At 33.0% G+C, this 19,108-nt stretch overlaps 3 protein-coding genes and 1 long non-coding RNA gene across 7 annotated transcripts; 2 read left to right on the top strand and 2 right to left on the bottom strand.

The window, feature by feature from the left end:
• Positions 1-1,360: 1,360 nt before the first annotated feature.
• On the bottom strand, positions 1,361-3,924 carry LOC123869147. The gene is made up of 5 exons (XM_045911907.1): positions 3,697-3,924; positions 2,910-3,206; positions 2,359-2,456; positions 1,942-2,029; positions 1,361-1,690 (listed from the first exon to the last, which is right to left on the bottom strand). Exons 2-5 carry the CDS (start codon positions 3,204-3,206, stop codon positions 1,400-1,402), a joined length of 774 nt encoding a protein of 257 aa, XP_045767863.1. The 5' UTR covers positions 3,697-3,924; the 3' UTR covers positions 1,361-1,399.
• A 2,415-nt stretch (positions 3,925-6,339) lies between these two features.
• Positions 6,340-12,024, top strand: LOC123869142 (metacaspase-2-like). 4 transcript variants are annotated; one of them, XM_045911894.1, is made up of 13 exons: positions 6,340-6,552; positions 6,642-6,989; positions 7,147-7,569; positions 7,981-8,308; positions 8,409-9,224; positions 9,311-10,372; positions 10,445-10,524; positions 10,597-10,767; positions 10,862-11,003; positions 11,092-11,288; positions 11,372-11,491; positions 11,625-11,786; positions 11,863-12,024. In XM_045911894.1, exons 1-13 carry the CDS (start codon positions 6,463-6,465, stop codon positions 11,902-11,904), a joined length of 3,981 nt encoding a protein of 1,326 aa, XP_045767850.1. In that variant the 5' UTR covers positions 6,340-6,462; the 3' UTR covers positions 11,905-12,024. The 4 variants fall into 4 exon arrangements, with proteins under 4 accessions (XP_045767850.1, XP_045767851.1, XP_045767853.1 ...); XM_045911895.1 differs by having other exon boundaries at positions 10,460-10,524; XM_045911897.1 differs by lacking the exon at positions 10,597-10,767.
• Positions 11,987-16,206, bottom strand: LOC123869144 (chymotrypsin-2-like). The gene is made up of 5 exons (XM_045911900.1): positions 16,064-16,206; positions 15,798-15,945; positions 15,238-15,481; positions 14,913-15,059; positions 11,987-12,305 (listed from the first exon to the last, which is right to left on the bottom strand). Exons 1-5 carry the CDS (start codon positions 16,113-16,115, stop codon positions 12,054-12,056), a joined length of 843 nt encoding a protein of 280 aa, XP_045767856.1. The 5' UTR covers positions 16,116-16,206; the 3' UTR covers positions 11,987-12,053.
• An 881-nt stretch (positions 16,207-17,087) lies between these two features.
• LOC123869151 lies at positions 17,088-18,040 on the top strand. The gene is made up of 2 exons (XR_006796819.1): positions 17,088-17,577; positions 17,974-18,040. It is a non-coding gene; the product is annotated as an uncharacterized LOC123869151 (long non-coding RNA).
• Positions 18,041-19,108: the final 1,068 nt, after the last annotated feature.

Here is a 19,108-nt window from a genome sequence, read left to right on the forward strand (position 1 = left end):
AATAACAAACCTACCCCTGCTTGGGCGTGTATGTCCTTATGGAGAAGAACATGGAATCCATTTGGTAGGTTTTCTTTATCAAATAATTACCGATTTATGTATAGAGTTAGTTTTCTCTAAATAACCTTAAAATATTTTCTTTAGATACCTATCTACCTAGGTATATAAATAAATAATTTATTCCAGAAGTAGTCTTAATTATTAGGAACCTATGACGTAGTTTAAGACGATCAATAGCTCAAGTGTCTTCGACTTGACATTGTGCCTTTGTCCATGAATATTTTATTCAGTGAACTAGCTGTAAGTTGCAATAACTCGTTTGATATCAGCTGTATCTATTTACTGAAATTCTATGCTACATTTTTAATGAACTGTACTTATTTAAATTCTTTTTACGTACTTTTCTACATGTAGACAGTCTTCATCATCAACCTAATACCTACCAAGTACCAGCCCACTACTAAGCACGGATCTCATCTCAGAATGAGAAGAGTTTAAGCCATAGTCTGCCACGCTGGCCAGGTGTGGATTTGCATACTTCACAGCTGACACACCTTTGAGAGCATTATGGAGAACTCTCAGACATAATGTTTTCCTTCACGGTTGCAAATAATTTATAATTGCTTTGAAACATGCAAAACGCACCCCAACCTTACGCATAGAAGGCTATCATCATGAAGACAGTAAATAGAGTCAATAGCCAATAGGTCTCCAAGAATATCGGATAGCCGATACGCTTGTGTTCATAAAATTATTACCTAGGGCACGTTAAGACACCTATTATCTCTTTATATTCTTATCTCTTTACATAGAGCTAATAGTAGTAGGTAGGTACCATCTCTAATCTGCTAAATAGGTACCTAGGCCTACTTTTTCTGACTAATAAGTTAATTAATCCACGAACATAAAATTTCTAGTAGGTAGGTAAGTAACTTTATAGCAATACATTAATTGCGATAAAGTTTGTAAACAGTAATTTGAATGGCCTTATGATTACAGATATCAAATCATCGTTATGGATAATAGTGCACCTTCCTACTGAAACCAAAACAAACGCTGTAAGTACGTACATACATAGTGGATATTTCCACTGTTGAATATATAGGTGCTGTCACTCACGTGATAATGTCTAACTACGAAGGTCTATCCTATCAGATAGGTAGGTTTTATCGTCTAGGTATAAAGCATATACCTACTAATAATATTATCATTTATCATAAACAACAGATGGATAGGTACAAATTGAATTGATTTACCAACGGAGATACTGTAGTTGTCTAATGTCTTGGTATTACTTAAAAGTACAAAAAAAATGTTATGCCTACCTACGAAAAAGAAAAGGAAAATGATAAAGTCCTTATAGGTAGGTCGATACTATTTAATTTTGAAAATCGAAGTTTCAAAAGAAAGGAGAACGACGTTTTCTTGTTCCTGGCTCAGCTACCGTTTGTATCTTTTGATATCTATCAATGGCGGTCTTCACAATGTCTGCAGCTTTGCCTATCCTCTCCAGTCGCTCTGGTGTGATCAAAGATCTCATCTCCTCGTGGATAGGCCCGACACCGTTGAAAGTGATGCTGCAGAGATGCGTGTAACTACAAACTCCTATGGTGATGAGAGAGCCTAGCATAAGGACGAAAATACTGCTGAAAATCCAGCTTATAGTCCTGCCTGCATAACTTACGAGCGTCTGAAATTAAAAAATATATATAAGCACAAAATATCCGAGTAAAAACCTACCGCTTATTATTATTATTATCAAGTAGCTTATGCCCGCGACTTCGTCCGCGGACTACACCAATTTCAAATCCATATTTTATCCTCTTAGGGGTTGAATTTTCAAAAATTATTTATTAGCGGATGCCTACGTCATCTACGTGCCTACTAGGGTTCCGTTTTTCCTTATGAGGTACGGAACCCTAAGAAATAAGTTAAACAAACCCTAGAATCAGGTACTTGACTCCAAAGTAATCCAGCGGTCGATGTATCAGGTTCCATGTAGTAGTCACTGGGATTGTACAAATCATAACTGAAATGAAACATAGAATATACTTAGCACTTTAGAACAAGTCTCTATAATAAGTATAAATTCACGAATTAAAATTTAAAAATCCACGACACAAAGACTAAGAAAACTAGAAAAGAGCTGATAACTTTCAAACGGCTGAACCGATTTTCTTCGATTATAGCTAAGAACACTCTCGATTAAGCCACCTTTCAAACAAAAAAAAACTAAATTAAAATCGGTTCATTCGTTTAGGAGCTACGATGCCACAGACAGATACACAGATACACACGTCAAACTTATAAGACCCCTATTTTTGGGTCGGGGGTTAAAAATGAATGAAAGCTACGTACTTATTTGGTCCCGTAAATCCGTTACCATAACCGTAGCCGGGGGCGTAAGGGATATCAGGATACGCTACTTCTACGGGGTTGGAGAAACCATAATTATCCTGAAACAAGAGAGAATTCTTTATATTTTATTCATATTAGGTAAGTACTTATGTTTAAAAACCGATTGAGTCCGAGTCGTACCTACGTACGTAATTATTTTAAAAAAAAATTTCGCCAACTGAAAATTATTAATTTTGTAGTAACAGAAATATTTTTTGTGTGATATAATTACAAATTAAGTATTTTCGAATTTTTTCCTTTACTTTCTACAGTGAGACCCTGTTTTTTGCCATGACTATGAGTACGAGCGCCAAAATATGAGACATAAATGGCCGTATTTTTGATTGCGTTGAATAAAATTAGAAGCTTATTTTTTTTACCTCCAAGCGTTCCTGAGAAAAATGATCTTGACCAACAGACAGACGGACAACGACGTGATCCTACGAATCTTATGGAATAAATGACGGAAAAACAAATAAAGGATAAAAGGACTAAATCTTAAAGATACTCACGACTTTATCAACATCAGAAGCTGGCGTAGGTTCATCAGCCAGCATGTCATGCTTAACAACAGGACCTTTGGCCCTCACTGGTTCAATCCTTGCGCGACCCTGGTTAAGTTCCTCTGCTCTATACACTGGGTGATGTTCTAATTCTGGCTTCAACGGTTTCTTGTAAACTGCATGCGTTTCTATGGCTTCAGCTACATCTGGCTTTATGTTTGTCTGTTTGTCTAGTGTTACATGAGATGGTATTTCAGCGCATAGCACCGAAGCTATGACAACAGAGATCACTATGATTTTATACATCTGAAATAAAAAATTAGAGTAAAAAAATTAACAAAGTAATAAAATAATGCATTCAGAATTCATCACACTAGCTCATATAGGCATTTTGTCCTTTAAAATCTGCATGGAAAAGTCCATTTTAACCGCCGGCGTGGTAAAGTCGTTTGAAATTCGAACGTAGCGAATTATGCTCTATGGATGGCGTATTAACTTTTTCTTTCCATTAAAAAATACCACATAAAGACCACATAACGTTGCGTAAAAATGACCACCAAAGAGCCACTTTGGATCACTTAACTGTTTACCGAAATTAGACCATGACCATAAAGGGTAAAGATAACTAGATACTAACTTAATGTGCTCTTAATTTTATTTGTTGGTGGGAAAGTTAAAATTCTTCAACAGCTGTAACTTTACTTAAAATTATCTGATGTAAAACTGACTCTAATTGGTAGCTATAAGTAACTAAGTTGGAAGGTAGGTAAAGGTAAAGTTAAAAGTCATTCCTTACCTTGAATAGTCCTGTTCTTCACCAAACAATCTTCTACGCAGGACTAATACATTATCCTGATCTATTGCACTATTTATAACAGCAACTTATTGAGGGGACACATTTCCGTGTACAGATAACTGCAGGACATTGTTTTGCAAGAATAAATGACACCATGCCATCCCAAACGATAAGATAGATATTCGTCAAAACTTCGGAATGTAGCCGAAAGAGAATATTAAGCATCATCCAAACCTGCGCGACCAAAGGAATGTCAGCGGCGCGACAGTCGCCTCCCGTGATATTTTAATGGTGCCATACACATGTAAAGTCTGTTCACTAACATAGTGTCGTTACACCCGCAGGTGCACTTAATATTTTGCTTTTATTTCATTATTTTTTTACTGAGTTTATTTAGTAAATGTTCTCTATTCTAAAAGTTAAATAGAATACTGTACAATATTATTCTTATGGTTAGGTACCTACTGTAATAAAATACGAATACAAATAATAAATACAAGTTAGGAAGCGACACTATGTTAGTAAACCGACTGTCGCTGTAGACGCTCCCACATCACGTCCCGCATTCTGCGATTATGACGCGCAGGTATGGCCGTAGTTTATGTTTAACATTTATACTTTTAGGTACGTTACGGTTAAGCATTTCTTATTTTCGGAGTTATATTGCGTTTTATGCAATCAAATAATATATTTACTTCTTGCTTTAAAAGCTTCGATGAATGTTTAAAGGTGAAGGAAAACATCGTGAGGAAACCTTCACATCTGCAGAAAGCTCTCCAAAATGTTATCAAAAATGTTTTCAGTTTTTCACGCAACTTTGAGAAGGTTATGGAGAACTCTCAGGCAAGCAGATTTTCTCACGATGGGGTATTCTACCGATCGCACTTGACCAGCGTGGTGGCCCATGACCTAAACTCTTCTCATACTGAAAGGAGATCTGTGATGCATTCATATTATGACGGCGATGAATATAATGCGTGGTTTCGGTTTCATATCATCCCTCGCCACGCACTTTCGCACAACCCCAGTCACCAGTGAAAAGATAACATAAATCTATATTAAAAAGTGGTAAAAATGCATTTTGCAAAAGAGGTGCAATCATGTGCAATTTACAGAAAAAAACATCGTGCTACACACCAGCTCTCACCGTTTTAAATACTCCCAAAACAATTTTATTTCCTCTTCCAAACTAATATTCGTCATAATATTTATGTATTAAAAACAAATTAAATATTTATTTAATTAATCTCTATTTCTTATTAGATACAAAAGAATTATTATTTTCGTCTTTAATTAAATGTCACATATTTATAGATACCTATTTATTTATGTACCTATATCTAAGTAACTCGAAGTTGAACCAATAAAATATTTAACTACGTAACCAGTTCACGTAACGTTCATTACGATGTATCATTGGATAACTATTGAATGTCCAGCCAGTAGCGACTTCGACCCCCAGGGTGGGTTCAGGGTTGAAACACCAATCGATGGTTTGCACATGAATTTTGATGAACGTAGGTAGGTATAACTAGCTAACGCTGTGGCTTCAATTATTAATTATTTTGCTTCATCAGTTTAATAAAATCTCCCTATAGATACCTACTTACCTACATATAGATACCTACACCTACAAAAAATATATAATAGGGTTCCGTACCTCAAAACGAACAATAGGATCACTTCATTGTCTGTCTGTCAATAAACCTATAGGGTACCTACTTCCCATTGAGCTAGAATCATATGACATGCCGAACTCATAGATAATAGCTAAGTACGTACACGCTGGACCGCATAAAATTAAATTTGAAAACATAGGTACCTACCTAAGATACCTATTAAAATTGATTTCAAAAGCGGCAGCTTGTACCTAAATAATTTCATAAAACTTCCCGCAATTTAGGTACCATATGGGTTTCAACTTCCAACCTAACACCTCCCCTTAAAATCTTAAACCTTGATTCTGTATTCTATACCTTGAGCATTATACAGGTCAAGTCAAGGCGGTCAAGGCAACTCACTTTATCACTTACTTATCAGCTGTTTTCCTAGGAATGAAAATGATGCTGCATTACCATTACTTACAATGGTATCCGGCTGAAATAAATCCCCGCGCGGGAGTGTACAGTGTATATTATACAGTGCACAAATAGAATATTACACTATGACAGTGCATCACTCCGCGCAAATGCTACTTGCATCAGTTACCTACATGCATCGTGTATACGCAGCATTAGTTTGTTATTTAAAAAGTTAGACAAGACACCAGTAAAAAAGAAAATTGTCTCTGGCCCTGGATTTCTGGATCACAAAGTAGAGCAACTGGCTGAAGTTTTTTCCTTTAGATATTATATAGGCATGTAGGTTAGGACATACTTTTTTTACTGGAATTTGAACAAATGATGTAAAATCGCACTTGTGATAGGTAGAACCTATTTGCTCCCCCGTGGCCGGTGGTATCCATGACGGGTTTTCCTCTCGAAAAAAGGTAGAACCTATTAATTACTGTGATAATTGTTCGGTATAGAATAGTTAATAATTATAGGTGTACCTATGATGTATTATGAGATTATTCCTATTCGGAACCTAATTAATCACTCACATAAAGTCCGTTTAAATAGAAGGTGGGTAAGTAGGTACAGGCCTTAAGTAAATATTTGCTACGTTTGAATGTCGAATCGTGGTCGAATCCTAATCAAAATTGAAACAAGAGAAAATCATAAATAATAAATCTTCAATCATTTAAAGTCGATAAGTTTAAAAAATATGGCTATGAAGAAAATACCAATAGAGGAACAAAGTTTATTGTGTGCTTCTATTCATATCAACAATTTCAAACGAGTGATCGAAGAACTGGTAGGCTGTTAGCTCGGTAACTTTAGTAAAAGTACTCGTAGTAGTACTTAAGTAGGAATAATAGTAGAAATAATTATTGAAATTTTCAGGTGTATAATTCACTTGACGCTTTGTCTTCTTCTATTGCAATAAGAGTTTGTATTCAAGAAAATTTCATCCAGGTATTGGATAACGGCAATGGCATCCTAAAAGATAATTTTCGCTTGCTAGGGCAAAAGTATGCAACTAGTAAATACGTTGATATAACCTCCTTAAAATCTGCACCTGATAAGTATGGGTATAGGGGCCTATCTCTTGCAAGCATTATTGATGTCTCGCAATGTGTTAAAATAACCTCACGACATGAAAATTCAAATAATACTTGGATGAAAACATTCTTTAATGGCAAAGAGAAAGAAATTTGTAGAACTGCTTCCAGACCATCCAAAGGTTCTACAGTAAGTACTTACCTACCTTTCTTTTGTAGGTATTAATGCGTATTATACTCGTAGGTAAGTACATCTATCTACTCTTTTCAGTCAAAGGATAAACGTAAAATTTAAAAAAAAAAACAACTTTATCATTTATTAATTTTCTTTATTATATCACTTGTAGGTAGAAATAAAAGGATTTCTGTATAATTTAAATATTCAAAGAAAATCAATAGATACACAGAACGAATTACAAAACATTAAAATAGCACTGCAACAGTTATCGCTCGTGCATTGCAATGTATCAATTAGTTTGAGAGATGATTCCAAAAATAATATTATTCTTCAAATACATAAAAATAGTACCTTGCATGATACGATACGTTCGGTTTTTCAAATAAGTGAGAAAGATTTCCAAGAATTAAAAGTTGAGAAGAATGAATACAAAGTCAAAGCTTTTATTGGTAAAAATACGGCAGAATCAAATAATTACCACCAATGGATTTATATAAATGGCAAGTTTATCCAGAAATCAATTTTACACAGGAAAATAAACGAAAGTTTATCTAAATTTCTTAATTCAAGAAATTGTAAGACAAAAAATATGGTAATAGTTAACTCTTATAATTCGTTACTTTATTACATACTAGCTGATGCCCGCAGCTTCGCCCGCGTGAATTTAGTTACTACTATGTACTACCTACGTACTCAGAAATCTCAGAGATTTCGGTGTACATGGGCAGAAAAAGAGTTCCTTTCAAAATCGGTTCAGTCGTTCCGAAGATTAACCCGTTCATACAGACAGACAAAAAATTTAAAAACCAGTGATTCAGTTATGGTACCGTTCAAATGACCATATGAGCTTAAAATGAGGTAGTTATTTCGAAATTACAGACAGACACTTCAATTTTATTTATTAGTATAAAGAAGTATAGCTATATAGATTAGTATAGTTTATTAACTTGGTAAGTACCTATTTAATTTGCATTTAATCAGCATTTAATGTTTTTTTTCCTAGCACAATGAAGATGGAAATGATTATTTTAATTCTAATATCCCGTTTTATTTTATATTTATAACATGTCCATTTTATGATTATGAAATGAACTATAACTCTGAAAAATCTATAGTTGAATTTAAAGATTGGAAGGAAGTCAACAATTTAATTGAAAAACTTATCCAGTTTTATAGTGGTGGTTTAGTAACTAAAAAACAAGAGTTAAATAAAATAGGAAATGCAGAATTGAAATCAGATACAAGGGCAGAAATAAAAGGAATTATGGAAAAAATATTAAATAATAAAAATAAACCACCAAAAATTTCTCAGCTACAAAATGGTGTTAAAGGTAAACTTTGTTAGGTGATTTTATTAAAATATATATTCAAGATATTCTAAAATATTTTCTTAGTAGGTAGATCAGTTTTGTAATATTGCTTTTATTGTAGGTAAAATTTTGAAAAGAGGTAAGAAGAAAAAGAAAGACCTTTCAATACAAAAAATATTAAACAAAAAGACTGAAACAAATAACCCATGTCATTTAAGAGACTATCCTAAATGTTCTACTGTGAAAACATCAGACGACAAGCTAAAGCAACAACCAATTAATTTGAATGGTACAAGGAATTTACAGATGCAGAATTTAACAAATAAAGGGCTGAAGCGAAAAGTTCCTAAAATAAAGAAAATTAAGAAACAAGTAGTTCAAACATCAAAACAAAACTTAAATCAAGATTCTTCAATCAACAATCCAAGGAATAATGATGGAGATGAAATAAACCCACAGATTTCAGAAAAAAAGAAATTCCAGAAACTTATTAAAACAAATAAAAAATTTAAGAAATCTGTTAAAACAGTTAAACACATTGATTTCAACGATTCACTAGCTAAGAGGTTTGAATCACCTACAAAAATAGTGAGAAAACGGATTAAATACCTCAAGCAAAGAGTACTCAAGGCATTACATACACATATTTTTAAAGAGTATAGCTGTCCAAAAAATGATGTGTATAGTTTTATTAATAATGAAACTCAGTATCAAACAATTACAAAAAACACTGCACCTTTATCATTGTGTAAAAACACAACAGATAAAAATTTGAAGATCACAACGTCAAATGTTTACATTTCAGGAAATAAAAACGAAGTTAATAATTTAAACTATCAAATTGTAAAAAAATCATATGATCTTATTAAGACTGTAATTACGAGCCAGTATAACGTGCAAGAATATAAAAATACTCAAGCACTTTGTAGACATCCCTGTAAGATTTTTTTGAACTTAATATTTTTTTTTAATAATTTAATTTATTAGTACTCAATATCTACTTAATACTTTTTATTTTTACAGATGAAAGACAAACGAATAATACTTATAATGAAACCGATATTCCTATGGGAACATATAACAGCCACAACAATAACGCTGAAGCAGCAAAAAGAATGGGTTACTTTATCAGTGAGGCTTCACGTAATAATTTTATTTTACATAATCAAGATTTATTTCCAATTTCAAATAAAAATAATTACAATAAACCAGCAAAATTACCCAGAGATAAACACAAAAGTAGAGCAAAGATCTCGAACTATAATTTCTTAAACAGATATTATAATCAGGAACCTCAAAGTTATGCATATACTATTGAAATGACTGATAGCCATGAAATAATTAATTGTAGGAGTGAAACTTTTCATTCTATGAATAACAATTTGCCACAAGTTGACAACCATACTCAATCAATCAATCGATCAAAATCAATCGATTTAGTTAATACATATTATAACCATGAAGGCCATAATATGAGGGCATTATATCATACTGATAACTACGCAGTAAATAAGACATATTCTTTAGAAATATGCAATACACCAAGTCCCTATTATTATTTAAAAGAGGTACGTTCATCAAAGATAAATGAAACAGTTGATAACGAAAATAAAAACTATCAAATCGAAGAAGAAAATCTTATAATATTAGAATCAGAAAGCAGCAATACAGAAATACATCATGACATAGAACTACATAGACACAGTAATGAACTAAGAGACTTAGAGAAAGAATTTGAAAATACTTTTGTCAATGGAAGAGATACTGTAACACATTCTGATCATAGTTTGGTTGAAAATGGGAATCCAAGTATTAATAACGCAAATAATAATAATGCATTAATAACGCAACAAGCAAACGATTTCGTAAGCGATCAAAATATAAATAGCCATATTCAAAGATTAAATATATTTACAAATTGCAAGGAATTATCGGAACATAAAATAGACAAGCTGATTCGAAATATTGGATTAAATAGTAATTTAGGTCAAGAAACACGATCACTACAGATAGATAGGGAGGAAAATCATGGCGACAAAATTTACAGCTTTCAAATAAAAAGTCGTCATCGTTTTCTACGAAAAGGTAAATTATTTACTCTTAAGACTAGTTGGAATATTATTATTTATGTTCAATCATAAACTAAAATCATTTTAGGTATGTCTCCGATAGCGGGCCACCTTTGTAAACTCCAGAATGCGTATTCATGTAATGATGACAATGCATATTATAAAGATGTAAGCAGATTCTACAATATCATAATATTTCAAAAGTTAATAAGTGTCACTTAATCCAAACTTTGATTTCAGATGATTTATACAAACTTCGCAAATGATGTTTTATTAAATACAGAAATTTATGAACCGGAAATACAGAATGCCAAAAATCTTTTTTCAAATCACATAGAAAAAGTCAACACTGATATCCAAAAGCAAAATGCTGATCTAAAATTCGATTCTTCGTCGTTAACGAGAGCTAAAGTTGTCATATTATTTTGTTAAATTCATTTAAATATAATATTTATATATGCTTGTCAAGGTAGAATACATCCCAGGTATTACTGTTATATTTCAGGTCTTAGGACAAGTGGATCGTAAATTTATTGCTGTTGTTTTAAACGGTAGGTCAGTACAAACTGCCAAACCTTCCGAATTCCTTGTTTTGTTTGATCAACATGCTGTAGATGAAAGAATCAGGCTCGAAAATAATTTAGCAGGTAAATCTCATTTTATTTATTTATTAGTTAGTTCAATATAATATAATCCATTTTCCCGCAATTTTAATATTCGTCCTCTATCATCCAGACTACATACAGGGCAGTGACTGGAAAAGTATTGATATAGATCCTATACTAATGGTACTAAGTACAGATGATTATCTTTATTTAGTCAATCATAAAGATAAATTAGCTCAATTTGGATTGCAGTGGACGTTTACGTCAGAAAATAAAATATTGTTCAATGCTTTACCAAAAGCAATACTAGGGAAAAATCCCAGACAGGTACAAATCAGATATTTAATAGGTAATGAAATAATGACAGAAGTTAACTAAAGAACTTTGTTTTAACATCGCATCTTTTACAGGTTGAAATAGTTATGAAAGCTGTAAAGAAATTGATTTCGGAACAGATTAAAGCAATTAAATCACTCAGAGGTAATGTCTCGGTATATCCTAAATCAATAATGGAACTTGTTTTTAGCGAGGTAAAGAAAGTTTTTATATCACTTAATTCTGTTGAAACTATACATTTTTCTGGTGCACCCCAAGGTGCTCTTCTTGGTGCTGTTTTTTACACAATGCATAAGTTATATCATTGGCAAATCTTAATTTTTCCAGGCTTGTAGATACGCAATTAAGTTTGGGGATAAACTATCGAAAAGTGAATGTTTAAATATGATAAATTCGCTTGCTCGATGCAAAACTCCTTTTCAATGTGCCCATGGACGACCTGTGATGGCAGTTTTGATGGAATTAAAGAATTATAGTCAGACCTATAAGGTAGAACCTACATTTAATCTAGTTTAATTTAAAAATCTTGTAAAGTGAAATCATAACTGTATAAAATGTATTGCAGGTAAACATGTCGAAAGTCAAAAAATTCAAAAAGATGACGTAGATCGAAGATCAAGGAACTTTTTGACCCTACTTAATTATAGTACACTATAAATTTATAAAATAATTAATTTTTTCATTTCTCTCAACGACCACCATGCCTGATACTATTAAGTAGGTAGAACCTTTTCTTTATCTTTGGTATTATCATTATCAATCATTTTGAGTAATTAGAAGTTCGTCATCATCATTTAGGTATTTCTTATAAGTTTTAAAATTCATTGCGGTTTTCAGTGTTCTTGGGCGGCAATAACTACAAAGCTTTCTATCTATTATACTCTTTATCCACATCACATAAGACGATAGCCTGGTGTGAACATCCGGAAAGCCAACTGCACATGGTATTCCCCAAGAAACTAACCCAACAAGTTTGTTATCCTTAGTCAAGGGTCCTCCTGAATCTCCCTAAAACAAAATATTTATAACGCACTTAGGTAAAATGTTATGTTTTTGACATTAATTTCAAAGATATTGATTCCTCACAACTTACTAACACTTCAAACAAAATTAAAGGACTTCGTCTGTGATGGCGTTTGCTGGCGTGCGTGCTGTTTGGAGTGATTTTTTGTTAAGAGTGGCTGGTTTTTGTGTTAGTTGGTGTTTTTTGGTGGTGGAACTGACTGGGAAGCGCTCTAGGGAGGCGCCGCGCGTGTGTCGGCGGGCGCCGGCACAGACGGAGTCCATACTTGTATAAATTCAATAACTTGAAAATATCTACAAACTTGACATTGGGGGCATTTCACGTCAAGCGGACAGCCAAAAAAAAGTGAGGTCGTGGATTTTGTTTATACTCTGGTCAGTTATACTTCTAGTAGACGTGGATATATACACACAATGTTTTTTTCGTATGATGCTTTATTGCTGAGTTATGAGCTTTTAAAAATTTACTAAGAATGAAGTCCGTTATTTTTGGATGCTTATTATTTGTGACAATTCATTTGTAAAAAAAAGTAAAAAGCATTGTTTATTATAGTTAAAAAGTTGAAATTTTTATTTTTTTTATCGAATTCTAAATTTAAATTTTTTAACGTATAGTAAACCGGAAGTGAACATTTCAAATCGATATTTGAGTAACTTGGCCAGAATAAAAATATTTTTTTTTTACCGTGAATTAAAGCTTACATGTACTTATTTTTCACCAAAAAAAATTGTAACGTGGAGTCTAATAGTTTAGGACTTAGAGTGGTTTTATTAATTGAGATTGAAACAGTATTAATTAAAATGGAGTGTTTTATTTTGTAACTAGCTGATGCCCGCGACTTCGTCCGCGTGGATTTAGATTTTTAAAAATCCCGTGGGAACTCTGACTTGCCATGATAAAAAGTAGCCTATGTTACTCTGCATCCTTTCAAGTATCTTTATGCTAAAAATCAAGTTGATTGGTTGCTTAGTCAGGGCGAACAAATCTTGTGGGAACTTTTGATTTCCCAGGACAAAAGTGGTCTATCCGTAATAGCCCATCCCCGGGATACAACGTGTTTCTCTACCACGTAAAAACATTTAAACGGATGATCCTTTAAAAATCCCGAGGGATCACCAGGATTTAGGAATGCAATTCCTTACAGCATCAGGGTTGAGGAATTGGGTCCTCGAGGTCAAAGCCAAAGTGTTTACCTGTTATAGATACCTTCCATATCAATTTATAACCGACAGTTTCCAAATCCCACCAGCTTTAGTGATGGGGCCCCTGCAGCATCTGGATTGAGGAGTTGAAATCCAAATTTTTTATGGAACAATGTCGCAAAGTTCCTTTATCGATTAAAAAAAATTACGCAAATCGGTTCAGAAATCTCGGAGATATCAATGTACATAGGTAGAAAAACACAACTCCTCCATTGTTGAAAGTCGGTTAAAAAGTAGCCTATGTTACTCCCTGGCCAATCCTCTACTTGTCTGTGAAAATCCCGTCAGAATGGGTTCAGCCGTTCCGAAGATTAGCCCGTTCAGACAGACAAAATTTTTAAAAACGTGTGATTCAGTTATGGTATCGTTTAAATAACCATATGAGCTTAATATGTGGTAGTTATTTCGAAATTACAGACAGACACTCCAATTTTATTTATTAGTATAGATTACATTTTATTTAAAAAATCTTTTATTTTTGTATATTTCATGTTAGAATGAATGAATAAATTATTCATAGCGTAGTATTTTAGCATGTTAGTGCATAAACCCGACTGCTTAGAAAGTGCTCATAGTTATATCTATGTATTCTATATGCTCTAAGTCCTAAACTATTAGACTCCACGTTACAATTTTTTTTGGTGAAAAATAAGTACATGTAAGCTTTAATTCACGGTAAAAAAAAAATATTTTTATTCTGGCCAAGTTACTCAAATATCGATTTGAAATGTTCACTTCCGGTTTACTATACGTTAAAAAATTTAAATTTAGAATTCGATAAAAAAAATAAAAATTTCAACTTTTTAACTATAATAAAAAATGCTTTTTAATTTTTTTTACAAATGAATTGTTACAAATAATAAGCATCCAAAAATAACGGACTTCATTCTTAGTAAATTTTTAAAAGCTCATAACTCAGCAATAATGCATCATAGGAAAAAAACATTGTGTGTATATATCCACGTCTACTAGAAGTATAACTGACCAGAGTATAAACAAAATCCACGACCTCACTTTTTTTTGGCTGTCCGCTTGACGTGAAATGCCCCATTGGCTAATCAGAGTAAAGCCAGATTTAAAGAAAAAAAAAAACAAAATAAAAAAAAACAACTTCAAAATTGTAAAAATACCTACCTTAAAAATTAAAATATGTACTTACCTACCTCCTCGAAGAAATCGAAAGCACGTCGAAAGTCACACCCGTATTCACAAACGTTACTATGAGGTCTCATAATGCGCTCGAACGCACAGTGTCCGTTCCACCAATCAGATAACTGTATCACGTCAATTTACAATGATCTGATTGGTGGACCCTACACTATGTGTTCGAGCTTACTGTGAGACCTCATAGTAACGTTTGTGAATACGGCCGTTAGTCTTTTTACTTACGTGACAGCCCCCTTGACCGATTCTCGTAAATGTGCAGAACATGCTATCAAATACTTCTCTCTTGTATCGCATTGCAAATCGACAAGTTTCCTGATTGAATACCTTTAAATTCAACGCGTACATTCTACGGCTGGATTCTCCGTGTGGCTACGTGTGGTAAGATTTGAAAGTTTAACATCTTAATTAACTTAGGTAATTGTAAGAAACACTGTCGTTTATTCTTTTTTCTTTATACTAGTTCAATATAATTCTTATATTATAATTTACATCAATGACATAATAGTTAGGTCCTTCATTTATAAAAGTACTCCATCAGTTACTTTACCTCTTTAGCTCCAAAACCAGTCAAAAGGACAATTTCATGTTCCTGTAGTTCCTTATGATCAAGTCGTAGTATTTCAACCTTTTCCAAATCGAACAATTCTTTAATCTCCAAGACTGCAATATCATTTAATTTAAGACTTATATTGTACTTTTCATGTACGTGTATTAATTTGACTCGGTAGTTCAATCCCCCTTTGTCTAAATCAGTTGTACCGACCACAACATTTATGTATTCTGCCTTAGCTCTGAAAATTACAGAATGCATTGTGAGAATTTGTCTAGAAATCTGTATCTGTGCGCTCGTGTATGTCGCGAACGTGTAAGTATATCATATTTAAACTCATTCCCAAACTCACACACATGTGCACGACATGACTTGTACAACATGCACGCAAACCGCTCGCAAACCAGTTTTGACTTACGTCAACTATTATTCTTATGAAGCGCGTTGTGTGATCTGTTGCGTGTGCGCAGGTGTGGATTAGCCTTAACTTGGTAGAGTCTCCTCATCTTTATGGCAGTTGAATACTGAAGTTGTAGTAAAATAAACCTACAACTCACCCAATAACACAATGAGCGGCAGTCACTAAGTGCATGTGTGATATTATTGCACCACCACAGATGTGATGTCCAGAAAGGTCTTGGAGCGATGCATGAAACCTTCCGAAACCGGGAGGGACTTTCGTACCTCCTATTATACGTTGCGATCCTAGTAAATTAGATTTGATCTTATTAGGTTGGCAGTGGGTTTGCACTTTGAACTAAGTGGGTAGGTAGGTACCTATTGTAACGGATTTGCTTTGTGAAACGATTGATTAGTTACCTACCTTTTGTTTGCGTTAAAATACAACAAAGGTAAATTAAAAGAATAATATACATTTGTCTTTTCTGTTCTGATTGTAATGCAAAAATGCATTGCGTCTTGTAAAATATCTTTTGAAATCTATTTATATCGTTATCGATTAAAATAAGTTTGATATCAATCAAGATTAAATAATAAATAAGCCATACAAAAACTTAGGTCCCAATCATGGAGTAGGATGTAGTTAGGATAATAGGGTATTCGAATTTATAAATCCTTGATAGGTAGCAGGTTAAGCCAGACGAGAAGAAAAAAAAAAAAGGTAGCAGGTCATTTTTTAAAGACGGAATAAGACAAAATCTTTATGAAAAAAAATTGAAACAAGGAAGGAAAGTACCTATAACGTACCTACGAGTACCTACCTACCTAATACAAGTGTAAATTAAAAATTTATAACACCCCCGCCAAGTGAAGGTTACAGTACGTAACTAGAAAAGAGCTGACAACTTTCAAACGTATGAACCGATTTTCTTGGATTATAGCTAAGAACACTCTCGATCAAGCCACCTTTCAAACAAAAAAAAAATCTAAATTAAAATTGGTTCACTAGTTTAGGAGCTACGATGCCACAGACAGATAACACACGTCAAACTTATAACACCCCTCTTTTTGGGTGTGAAATTGACACAGGTTTCAAAAGACTTGTATCCAAGGCCGTAACAAAAAGATTCGATAGCGTAGACGGAATTTCTCTGTCACCGTTTGATAGGTACATCACTCTATGATGTCAGTGACATTTCTGTGTTTGGCTTGCAGCCTTGCAGCCAGGATCGAACGTCAAGCGCTCCAAAGTCTTGGCAAGCATACGCAAACACGCTTGCCAGTGTTTGCTGTTTGTCGGCAGTCGCAAGCATGTAGAATCGCCAAAATCGTTCTCTGCGTTTAATATCTGGGTCATTCTACCGAAACGCTATATTTGTGTTCGCTTAAAATATATCGTAGCTCCGTTGAACTAATTTTAAAACCTAATTATTAAATTTTATGACCTTCTTCAACATATTAAATAACTATTTTTATAATTAAATATTAAATTTTACTTTATTTCAGTGGTACAGTACGTGATTACTCACGTCCTGTAGAATGTTCGCGACATAGGATATAATATTGACGTGTCTCTAAAAATTATTTAGAAAGACTCAACATGTATGGCAAATTAATTATTGTGTAAAGTATATGACAAAGAAAGCACCAATAAAAATAATAAAAAATCTCACTTATTATTTTAAAAGTTATTTATCATTCTACAATGTTCGTGAAAAATAATCACACCTGTAGAAAAAAATTGCCGAAATGCTAAAATTTTTATTTTTCTAGTTGGAATATTAGTTTATATCTCTAGCAACTCTATGATTTGCCTTGTTATGACTAGTGTAGGCCATATTTCTGCAAGTGATAGCATTTCAGAGAATCATTAAGTTGTATAGGCGTTCTACACCAGTGTCAAAGTTGAAGTCTCATTTCTGTACTCAATAAAAAAAAGTAAGTAAAGAATTTAAAAATATGATTTGCTTAGGGCCTTATTAATAAGTTGATTAATTAATATAATCGAGTGAATCTTGTTTTCATAACTTAAAGTTTTGCACCGAAAACATATTTTTAAGTTAAAACGCCACTTCTGTAGAATTCACTTCTGTTGATATAGCTTTCTCCAGAAGTGAGATATTTCTACAGAAATGATAATTTACTTATTATTCTAATATATTTTATCTTCTGTGTACAAATACAAATTTATAATTATTATAATTTAACTAATGCAGAATGCTGTTTTTTATTATGTACTGGTTTTAGATATTATACTGCTAGCTTTATTATTATTATTTTCGACAGAAGTGACTTGTTTTCTACAGGAATAATAAGCATGGCTCTTTTTGGTAGTTTTTTCAGGCATATCAGGCAAAACGCGATTGGAGAAAGAAAAAGAGTAACGTTTAGGAAGAACAAAGAAAGGCTTGGATACCGAAGAAGAGACAAAAAATGACCAAAGCTGTACCGGAAGGAGCACTTCGAAAATATAGAGAAAGATACTAAAAAAAACTATTAAGAAGCTGGGAAAATAAAATCAATTAAAGACTACACACCAAGAGCACAAAAAAACAATAAGAAAGAGTTGGCCAGAGCGTGTATAAGGATTGAAAAGAAGATAATTCTCCTTCAAGTCCAGTTTCACAAATATCTACAGTATTTTCTAGATTTTCCTTAGATCAAAGTCTTGCAGACAAAAATAGTTGAACACTGAAATTAAAAAATTTGCTTCTTAAGCTAAGAAAATTAAGCTGGCAGGGTTTGAAAAACAGCTCGGATTTGCTCCCATTACAAAATTAGGCTTGTTTACTTTACTCCCAATAAAAACTGAAGACTGACCTGATTTAACGAAACCAACCCATTCACAGCTAGTATCTGCAGAACCAATCATAATACAGGAATATACAGGAACCCAATAGCGACAACGTCAAGTCCAGGGTTGAAATTTTTTACAGATCAATCTTTGAATGTGAGGGTACTTCTGATATTTTTCAAACTGGAAAATGCAAACCAAAAAATAAAATATAATTAGTATGATACGTTCGATAATGTCATAAAACATATTTTAAAAACTTTTTTGCTTCGCCAGACGAAGAAAATGATATTTTGTAATGATTCTATTTTCAGGATCTTATTCTACAGGAATCTTATGTTTAAGTACGTCATTTCTGTAGAACATGTTTGTTGATTTTTTTAAATAGTTTTTAACTAAATTTCACTTCCTGAAATTGACATATTAAGACTGTTGACACCAAAAACAATTAAGCCTGGTTATTTTTTTTGCATTCTTACATAAATTTGTAATATTAAGAAAATTCCTGTCATTCATGGCGAAATTTATGTCACTCCTGTCGATATGAAAAAACCAAAATATGCGATTATTTCAAAATATTATTGTTATTGATCTCTGTTTCAATTTTTTAGATGATTATTACGTTAAAACTTATCATAATAACCCAACAAAAAGTTGATATTGTTAAAATAAAAT

Source organism: Maniola jurtina, chromosome 10 (assembly GCF_905333055.1).
Source record: "Maniola jurtina chromosome 10, ilManJurt1.1, whole genome shotgun sequence".
NCBI classification, from domain to species: domain Eukaryota; kingdom Metazoa; phylum Arthropoda; class Insecta; order Lepidoptera; family Nymphalidae; genus Maniola; species Maniola jurtina.

Coding starts and splice junctions, on each gene's coding strand:
- LOC123869147 (XM_045911907.1), bottom strand. CDS start 3,206: ATGTATAAAATCATAGTGATCTCTGTTGTCATAGCTTCGGTGCTATGC. Junction 2,457..2,909: donor CTTCTGATGTTGATAAAGTC/GTGAGTATCTTT, acceptor CTCTTGTTTCAG/GATAATTATGGTTTCTCCAA. Junction 2,030..2,358: donor GGATTTACGGGACCAAATAA/GTACGTAGCTTT, acceptor GTTTCATTTCAG/TTATGATTTGTACAATCCCA.
- LOC123869142 (XM_045911894.1), top strand. CDS start 6,463: ATGGCTATGAAGAAAATACCAATAGAGGAACAAAGTTTATTGTGTGCT. Junction 9,225..9,310: donor AGCACTTTGTAGACATCCCT/GTAAGATTTTTT, acceptor TTATTTTTACAG/ATGAAAGACAAACGAATAAT. Junction 10,373..10,444: donor TCATCGTTTTCTACGAAAAG/GTAAATTATTTA, acceptor AAATCATTTTAG/GTATGTCTCCGATAGCGGGC.
- LOC123869144 (XM_045911900.1), bottom strand. CDS start 16,115: ATGTATATTATTCTTTTAATTTACCTTTGTTGTATTTTAACGCAAACA. Junction 15,482..15,797: donor GCCGCTCATTGTGTTATTGG/GTGAGTTGTAGG, acceptor TGTAATTTTCAG/AGCTAAGGCAGAATACATAA. Junction 12,306..14,912: donor TCGGTCAAGGGGGCTGTCAC/GTAAGTAAAAAG, acceptor ATTTTGTTTTAG/GGAGATTCAGGAGGACCCTT.